The 9847-nt window shown below is 38.2% G+C and overlaps 1 protein-coding gene and 1 pseudogene across 1 annotated transcript; both read right to left on the reverse strand.

Annotated features, from left to right (window-relative positions):
- Positions 1–428: 428 nt before the first annotated feature.
- OR5D14 (olfactory receptor family 5 subfamily D member 14) lies at positions 429–2260 on the reverse strand. The gene is made up of 2 exons (XM_036104522.2): positions 2242–2260; positions 429–1423 (listed from the first exon to the last, which is right to left on the reverse strand). The coding sequence occupies exons 1-2, from the start codon at positions 2258–2260 to the stop codon at positions 429–431; spliced, it is 1014 nt and encodes a 337-aa protein (XP_035960415.2).
- A 3928-nt stretch (positions 2261–6188) lies between these two features.
- On the reverse strand, positions 6189–7104 carry LOC118543456 (olfactory receptor 5D13-like; annotated as a pseudogene).
- Positions 7105–9847: the final 2743 nt, after the last annotated feature.

Consider the following 9847-nt stretch of genomic DNA (forward strand, 5'->3'; position numbering starts at 1 on the left):
CCTCTTATCACACAGCATGTCCATCTGCATCTCCCAACAAAGACAATGCTTTAGTGACTACAACACACATAACTTTAAAGGCAAGTAACTTGTCTTCATATGCAGTAATAAATCAGAAAGACCTTTTCTATGGTGAGTTAACATGATCCTTCAGTAACTTTATTCCCCACACTGAACCATCTCTTGGGCTTTGTAATATTTTATGTGTTTGTTTTTAGACAATTTGAAGAAATAGAGGCTTTATGGATCAAAATCCTATGGAATTCATCCCAGAGTTAACTTGCATCTTCAGGGGATTTGAGTTTACCAATTCACAATACATTAACATTAAAGTCATATATAAAAACCTCATGCACACATATGTTAAAGGTTTTATAAGGCTCTGTTCCCATTGTTCTCTGGGATTAAAAACATCTGTTGAGATTAGTTCAGTGGAATGGGACTTTTGTGTCTATTAGTTTCCAGAGGACATCCTTCATATCTTTATTCCTCAGGCTGTAGATCAGAAGGTTCAGCATAGAGTTGACGACTGTGTAAAATACAGAGGCCACTTTGGCAGTTTGCCTGGAGTTCTTGGAGTTGGGCACACAGTAGAGGGAAAGGATGGTCCCGTGGAAGATGGTGATGGTGGTCAGGTGGGAGGCACAGGTGGAGAAGGCTTTTCGACGTCCGCCGGCAGAACAGATCTTTAGTACAGTCACAAAAATAAAAGTGTATGGAGTGAGGATGATGAGCAGTGTGCTCACCTTATTGAAAGTGGCAAAGCCAAAAAGCAACAGGTGGGGAATGAGTATGTCTGAGCTCGAGACAGCAATGAGAGCAGTATATTCACAGAAAAAATGGTTGATTATGTTATGTCCAGAAAAGTTTAGCTGGAGAGCATAGCAGAGGAGTACCAAGGGACCAAACATACCCCAGAGATATGAGCCAGACACCAGCAGGGCACAGAGCCTCTGCGACATGACCACTGTATAAAGCAGAGGGTTGCAGATGGCCACAAAGCGGTCATAGGCCATCACCACCAGCAGGAAGGATTCTGTCACCACAGCGGTACAGGACAGGAAGTAATGCAACATGCAGCTAAAGTAGAAGATGCTTTTATCCGCCATGACCAGGTTCTCAAGCAGCTTGGGAGTCACGATGGAAGAGTAACAAAAATCAACCAAAGAAAGGTGGCTGAGGAAAAAGTACATGGGAGTGTGAAATTTGGGGTTAATCTTGATGATTACTATCATCCCAAGATTTCTTACCACGGTGATAATGTACATGATCAGAAACACGAGGAAGAGAGGAATCTGAAGCTCTGGGTAATCTGTGAAGCCCAAGAGGGCAAAGGTTGTCTCCACACTCAGATTTCTTACCACCATTACCACAGTGTCCTCGAAAGGAGGTGAGGGGGGCGGGGTATGGGAAGAAGTTGTTTCTGTCAAAGAGAAGCTTTATGGAGTTAGTGACAAATATGCATGATGCTTTATGGTAGACAAAAAAAAAAAAGAGAGGCAAGAGTTATCAGTCTTAGTTTCTTCCATACAGAACATGCCTCATGCAGATAACTGCTATGCACATAACCTAGTCTCTGAGCTGAGTCTCTGAAATGTCTTTGCATTTCCACTGCACTTTGTGCATCTTGCCCTAGGCTGTGGGGTGGGTGTCTTTATGATAATCACCTGTGACCAACAAAGAATAACCAGCCCCTAAAAAGGAAGTAAGCCATTGAAGATGTTATCAATAGAGATGTTAAATGATTTAAGTTCCCTGGTTAGCTTTCTATAAAAGACCAACCCTAAAGGCCCTCATTGGCAACCCTGTCGGGACCCCTCTCACTCTTGAGAGCTTTTTCTGTATCTTCATGTAATAAACTTCTATCACTTTACTCTCTCTCTCTCTTTCTCACACACACACACACACACAGAAAAAAAAGAAAGAAGAAAGAAAGAAAGAAGGAAGGAAGGAAGAAGAAAGAAAGAAAGAAAGAAAAGAAAGAAAAGAAAGAAAAGAAAGAAAGAAAGAAAGAAAGAAATTACCAGGGGTGCCTGGGTGGCTCAGTTGGTTAAACTTATGCCTTCAACTCAACTCATGATCCTGGAGTCCTGGGATCTAGTCCCGCATCAGGCTCCCTGCTCAGCGGGGAGTCTGCTTCTCCCTCCGCCCCCCACTGCTCCTTCTCTCTCTTTCTCTCTCATCTCTCTCTCCCTCAAGTAAATAAATAAATAAAATCTTAAAAAAGGGAAATAATTATACCATATTGCGGTGTGTACATCCACACATTAGCTAGTAATGTAACATGTACATAACTGATAGTAAATGTTTGCACATAAATGCATAAATGAGTGAAAGAGTATGAAAAAATGTGCAATGCTTGTCCCAAAACATACATACTATACTTTGCCTGTATACCAAATCAATTAAAATCTTTAAGAAGATAAGGTCAAAGCAAAATGTTAGAGAAGTCTAGGAAAACAGCATAGCAATCCCATTTTAACACCTTTTGTTTAGTAAAGGCTACCTCTCTCACTGAATAGATTAGCTCCTGAGCGGTTCAGAAGGACAATGCATCCTTTTGACTTCTGAGTGGAGTGTACACTTTATTAGGGTTTAGATCCAAAGGGTTAGCTTCTCTTATAGCCCAGGCATTGTATAGATAAGTCTACGGTCCCAAGATTTATCAGGTAGGAGTCCTCTCAGAATTAACTCATTTATGAAAGGTTATATACCAATTTCCAGCGCATTTAAAGAGGATGTGAATAAATATCCATTTCCAGCTGGTAAGTTAATTCTGTTCTTTGTAAAATGGTTGGAAATTGACTTAAAGCCAAATATTTCATGAATGTTAACCTTTCTTTAATATTGTTCACAATTGGATAGCATTTACAGTGATTTAACATGAAAAGTAAAATAAAAGAAGATCCTAGTTACCATATCAGGAAAATAATAACCCCACAATTTCATAGAAAACCTGAATGAACTTACCTACTACAGAGAAACAAGTCACCGCCCCCTGTTTCTCAGTAAGCTGAGTGTGACTGGGCCACCAAGGCTGTTATATCTAAGTCTGTAGGCTTAGGGACTCAAACTCTGGAGAATCATGAGCAACTCATTGTTCATAAGCATCAAAACAGGTAATTAAGGAAATGCCAGGTGTTGTGTACAATTTTTAATGACTAAAATTTCCTCGAAATTACATGGAAAAATTGCAGCTTCAATTGCAGCTTTCTACCTTTTCTACCCTTTCTCTCATCTCACAGCTTGTTCTCAACATCAGCCAGGGTTTTTCTTTTAAAAATTTTAGTTAGACCAAATCACTCTTGTAAACCCCTGTGGTGTTTCTCCATTTCACTCAAAATAAAAGCCAAAGTTCTTAAAATGTACTACAAAGCTCTGCTTGATCATGTTTCCTGCCTTTCTGACTTCCTATCCTACTGTTCCTCACCTGGCTCGCTCTTTCAGAAACTTTGTCTGCAAAGATTTGAATGATTCAAAGGAATTTTAGGGGAGTGTATTAGGACCACAAGGGTGATGAAAACTTTACTTCTCTAACTAAAAAGTTTCATATATTTACAAAATTGTGCTTGTTATAAAGTTTGTGCAATTATTAAAATTTCATAATTAAAATCATTTTTATTTTAAACATAATCAAAATCATTTTAATAATTATTTAAATTGTTGTCAATGGAAGAAAGGAGAAACAAGGAGTTCATTCTATAGGCTCTCTATGGACTCCATACACAGTTAGACATGAGTCTACACCAGCTGAACTTTATTTAAAATAAAATCTGTTGGGTTAAAGTCTTGCTACCCAGAGTCTGTGTCCAATGGCTGGGATCACCAGCATCACTTGGATGTCTATTAGAAATGCAGAATCTTAGGCCCCCTACGTGCCCACTGCACCAAAATCTGCACTTTACAGCACCCCCAGATAATTTGTATGAATAATAAAGTTTGAAAATCCCTGGTTTTGATACCTTTGGTTTAATGGAAATTCTGGTGATTTGGCAAGATATTCCACTAAACTAAAAATAAGTAAATGAATATACTCATATATTTTTTTTTCTGCCTTTCTCTTCATGGTTGCTGATCACCTATTTTCCTCTTTTATTCACAAACTACCTAAATCCAAAGAGAATTCATCCTTTCTCCATTCCCAAGCAAATGTAACACAACGTATGTAATAAATCAATACATTCTTAAGGGTAATGATTGATAATGGTTACTTTGTCATAAAGGTCTTGGAAGAGGGAGTGTATATATTTTGTATCCTTTAAAAACACAACACTGCACACACATGGAGAAAGAGAATCATACAGTCCTCCCTGGTGGAATTAAAACAGAAAGTTGTTTCATTTCCCAGAGTGAACAAACCTTGAGCTGCATTATCTGGAAAGTGTGCAATATATAGTGTATTAGTAATTGGTCAGAATAATATGGTAAAGTTATGTGGAATCCCTACTTTATAACTGAGGAAAATTAAAAGTAGGACACCTATTTATTTTATAATTGTTTACTTTCAGATGTAAGACAAAGGTTTGTGTCACTTTTAAAGCATAAGATGAAGTAAAAAGTCATATTTAAGATAAACACACTTGCTCTTGGAGATGAGATTATCATTTAATTTCTAAGGTGATGTAGAGCAACAATGTTGCATCTCTGCCCAGTGCATATCCTGGGAACCTTATGTGATACAAACCATGATTAGCAAGAAATAAACAGAGAGAATATTTTGATTTTAAGTCAATCACTGGGTTAAGACCAACAAATGAATAATCAATTTTTTTTTTTTTAAAGATTTTATTTATTTACTTGAGAGAGAGAGTGAGGAAGAGAAAGAGAGAGCAGGAGCCAAGCAGGGAGGGGCAGAGGGAGAGGGAGAAGGAGACCCCCTGCTGAACAGGAAGCCCGACAGGGGGCTGGATCCCGGAACCCTGAGATCATGACCTGAGCTGAAGGCAGATGCTTGCTTAACCAATGGAACCACTCATGCGCCCCTGAATAATCAATTTTAGAGAACATTTCAATCAAAACAATTGCAACCTTGCCGTATTTGTCTGGCAGATGAAGCTATGCCAGCAGGCAAAATGTGTAATTAACTAAAGATTAACCTTTAAAAGCAAAACAGGAATTAACAAACTATGCTTGAAATGTATTACAATATTCACAGTGTTAGTAGCTAGCATTTAAAAAATCAGTTTTGACACATCAGATTGTAAGACATGTGAGATAAATAACTGAATTTTTTTTGTTTTGTTTTTGGTCACCTTGATAATCCTTTTGTAAATTTGTGTAAAATAATTTTTATTTGGTATTCAAAGTCATCATGTTTCACATCACTTCCTGTATTAAATAAAAGTACAAGAGGCTCTTGGAAGAAGGAGCAAAGAAGTTGGCCAGGTCTTAGAAAGAGCACCTCCAGGGTCATTGCTAATTTTTCCATATTTTCATTCCTAGTTAGTTACCACTTTACAGAATTCCTCCATAACCCTAAAATTCTCATTGGTTTCGTAGAACTGAAGATTGTTCTTAAAATGATTTGCCCTGCCAATATGCAATTCAAGAGACTTGGACTTTATGGTCTGATATTTACTGTTAAATAAGTTTCTTAGAATTGCTGCAGTAAGTTACCACAAATGTGGTAGCTTAAACCAGTGGAAATGCATTCCCTCATAGGTCTTGAGACCAGAAGCCTGAAATCAAGGTGCTGGCAGAGTCATGCTCCCTCTGATGTTGCTAGAGGAGAATCCTTCTTTGCATCCACCTAGAGCCCCCTGGTTGGTAGCAAAGAAACACCAATCTTCACATAGCCTTCTCTGCGTGTCCTTTTTTCTGTCTCATATATGGACACACTTGTTGGATTTAGGGTCCCACCTAATCCAGTGTGATCTCATCTCAATCCTTATCTTAATTACATCTGCAAAGATCCTATTTTCAAATAAGGCCACATTCTGAGCTTCTGGTTAGACATGGATATTTGGGGAGACACTATTCAACCTGCAACACTATGTTACTTCACATATGATTCATAGCTCTTTTACTAAACTTTGGAGTGAATAGAAATCAAATGATCAAATAACTGGTTTATTACAAGAGATTTTAATCCAGTGAATTGATGAAAAGATTAGAATCCATCATCTCTACTAGAAGCATCAAACAATTCTCAATATAATAAATCAAATCTCTTTTGTAAATACAAATCTTCAACAAAATTGTATTACGTGATTTATTAACTTCCTGACACACTCCTTCACATCTTTGTTTCAGAGGCTATAGATCAGAGGGTTCAGCATGGGAATCACCACTGTATAAAATAAAGAACGTACTTTGACTATGAGCCACGAGTTTTGGGAGTTGGGTACACAATAAAGGAACAGGATAGTCCCATGGAAGATGGTGATGGCAGTCAGGTGGGAGGCACAAGTGGAGAAGGCTTTTTGGCGTCCACCAGCAGAAGACATTTTTAAGACCGTGACAAAAATGAAAATATAAGTAGTGAGGATGATGACCAGGCTGCTCACCTCATTGAATATGGTGATGATGAAACAAAGCACTTGGCTGATGTAGGGGTCAGAACAGGAGACGGAGACAATGACAGAGTGAGCCACAGAAGGATAATGTCAGGAGAAAATAGGTGAGTGTCAGGGGAGAGACTATACCCCATATGTAGGGCCCTGACACCAATGACGCACACAGCTTTTGGGACATGACAACCGTGTAGAGCAGAGGGTTACAAACGGCCACAAATCGGTCGTAGGCCATCACTGCCAACATGAATGTTTCTGTCACTGCACATATACAAGCCAAGAAGAACTGCATGATGCAGCCTATGAAAGAGATGGTTCTGTCTTCCACCACCAAGTTCTCCAACAGTTTGGGTGTAACTGTGGTGGAATAACAGAAATCGACAAAGGACAGGTGGCTGAGGAAAAAGTACATGGGCGTGTGGAGTTGGGGACTGACCCTGCTGATCATGATCATGCCCAGGTTGCCCACCACAGTGACTGTGTAGATGGTCAGGAATACCAGGAACAGGGGAATCTGGAGGTGTGGGTATTCTGAGAAGCCCAACAGGGTGAATGTGGCTCCAATACTCTGATTTCCTTCTGAGAACAACATGATCACAGTTGGAGAAAAATCTGAAATAAAATAAAAATAATAACGAGGATAATAATGATAGCACATTTCTATGACATTTACCATGTGGCAGGCATTGTGCTAAAACTTTAAAATATATAGATTCAGATCTTCAAATAACACTGTGAGTTATAAAATAAGTAGCCTCATATTTTACTTAAGGATGGGGAGGCATGTATAAGTTAAGGAACTTGTTTGAGGTTACACAGCTTATTAGTGATGAGCTGGGTTTGGAAGTTGATCCTGAGTGACAGAACACAAATTAAGTTTAGGGACAGATAGAAAACTACTGTATGCTGTCGTAGAAAACATGTGTCAGTTCCATCATTCTGAAGATCTGTGCTTTTTCAGAGCACTAACATAACAATGAAGATAAATTTACCACTCAGATTTATAATGGAAGGATCAGAAGTAAAACATTAGGGGCAATAATACCTCTCGAGTTAGGATGTTCAAACTGAAACTCATAAGAAAGACAGCCTTTAGAAGTCACCACAGGAATTTTGAAGTTTTCACACACACACACACACACACACACACACACACACACACACACACTATGTGAATGTTGACGGAACATAGCCCTGGCTGCATATCCTCAAGCTTTCCACTGATTCCATCCAAATGCTACAATAATCCCCTCAGTGTTCCAAAAACAATGTAACAACTTGCTAAAATATATAAAGTTGCCTTTGTGTCATGCTGTTCCCTCACTCCTGTGTTTCCTTTCCTACTTAAGTATTTTCTCACTTAGTGTCATGGATGCTTTCAGCATAGTCACCTAGATTCCGTAATTATATCTTTTAACTTTCTATTAGCTTTTTATCTGGTAACTTTACTAAGCATACATGATATTAAATACTCATAGAATATCTGAATTGGAGAATGACTTAAAATGTGTTTTGCTCAAGCCTCTCAAACTAGAGACTATGGCAATAAACACCTATAGTTAGTTACACAATCACCCTGAAAATTTCTAGTGGGGACATCGGTTTCCATTAAAGCTACATATGTGATTATCTTGTTGTGAGTCATATAATCTTTACTTGTACCTGTTATTTTGAGAAAGCAAAGCATCTTGTATTCACAAGCAGTTTATAACCACAGAAGTATCTTAATCATTTAACAATAATTAAAAAAATAGATTAACCAGTAACAGGCACATATTTGAAATGTTTAGATTTTTAAAAAAAGGCTATTAGCATGCATATCATAAACAAAGACACCGTTTTAGATTTTTCTGACCAGATCAAGGTAAAGAGAAACTATTATTTCCTTCATAGCTAACTTCTATTTGTTGGTACTCATGCAAATGAATTTTCTACATACAGAAAAGGAATGGGTGGGAAAGTGACAAAGAGCTAATGAAAGAAGCATGTGCTTGAAACCTAGATTTAAATTCAATTTCAGGCTTTGTCATTTACTATGTGATCTTTGGTGAATGACTCAAATTTTCTGAGCCTCAGTTTTGTCGGTAATATTGACAGGATGATACATATTGCACCGGTGTCCAAGTATTAAATTAGGAAATGATGTTCATGTACTTAGCACAGAGTCTAAAAATTGTGGACTCCAGGAGATGTGGGTTTATGCACTCTCACCCTTTTAAAAAAATTATTAGTGCTATGACTAGTTAATATTATTTTAAACCCTTAGATTATTAAAAATATATAAAAAACAGATCAAGGGCCAAAGTGGGCAGCAATAGACATGTGGGTACCATTTGGGGCAGCACAGGAAAGCCCACTTTTCTTTCCCGAATCTCCTCTTGACTCTGTTCATCTTATTTTGCCAATTACTGTCCTTCAATAAATTCTGTTTCCCCCTTTGCCTTCTCATTATTATCTGATTCTTTCTGTCTTCCCTATCGAATCTCAGGTTGGCACGTATGGAATCTTAGCAAACTGCAGTCATTACTCAGGTGGACCATAGCAGCCAAGCACAGCCCGCTTGCACTGGGAGAACAACAAATTCTTCTTGCCTTGATTACTGTGGCTATTAGGACAGTCGTTAGCTCTGAAAACTCGGAGTTCTTTCCATTCGCTAATGTATCAAATCTAAATGTCTCTGCTCGGTTTTACCTGAAGCCCAACCCTAGCCATTCCCCAGCATCCAACCTTCTTTAACGCCAATATTCCTGGCTGATAATCAACAACACATGCTCATTTATTGTGGCTTATTTGATTTTTCTTTTCTTTGACCTGAAATAACCTCCTTTTCTCTGGTGTGCTGATGCCACACTTGCAATATATGAAGCATTAAATGAAAACTACTATCACAAAGAAATTTTCCCTTTTCATTCCAGCAATATTTTCTACATTCTTGGTTTACCTGCAGACATGACTCTCAAAAATCAAAATTTCATGATCTATTGTGTTAACTATTACTTTATACATACTATTCTTATCTCCTATAAGATTTTGAGATGTTGAGGACAATCTCAGATTTTATAATATTCCTCTTAAATTTTCCGTGTGACTATGTTATGCTAGGCACATGGTGGATATCCTCAAGGTAAAAATCAGGATGATACCCTAGGGAAAGGGGAAGAAATCAAAGTTCAACAATGTGAGCTGGCAGAAAGATGGTCTCCAGAGATATCATGGCATTTAGACTAACGAAGAGTGTTCCCTGTCTCAAAGGTTGTAGGACTTCCATGTCCCCCTTATTAATGAAAGATTACACAAAAGAGATCAGCCAACCTGAGACCAACTCACCTGAAGAT

Source organism: Halichoerus grypus, chromosome 11 (genome assembly GCF_964656455.1).
Source record: "Halichoerus grypus chromosome 11, mHalGry1.hap1.1, whole genome shotgun sequence".
Classification (NCBI taxonomy): Eukaryota; Metazoa; Chordata; class Mammalia; order Carnivora; family Phocidae; genus Halichoerus; species Halichoerus grypus.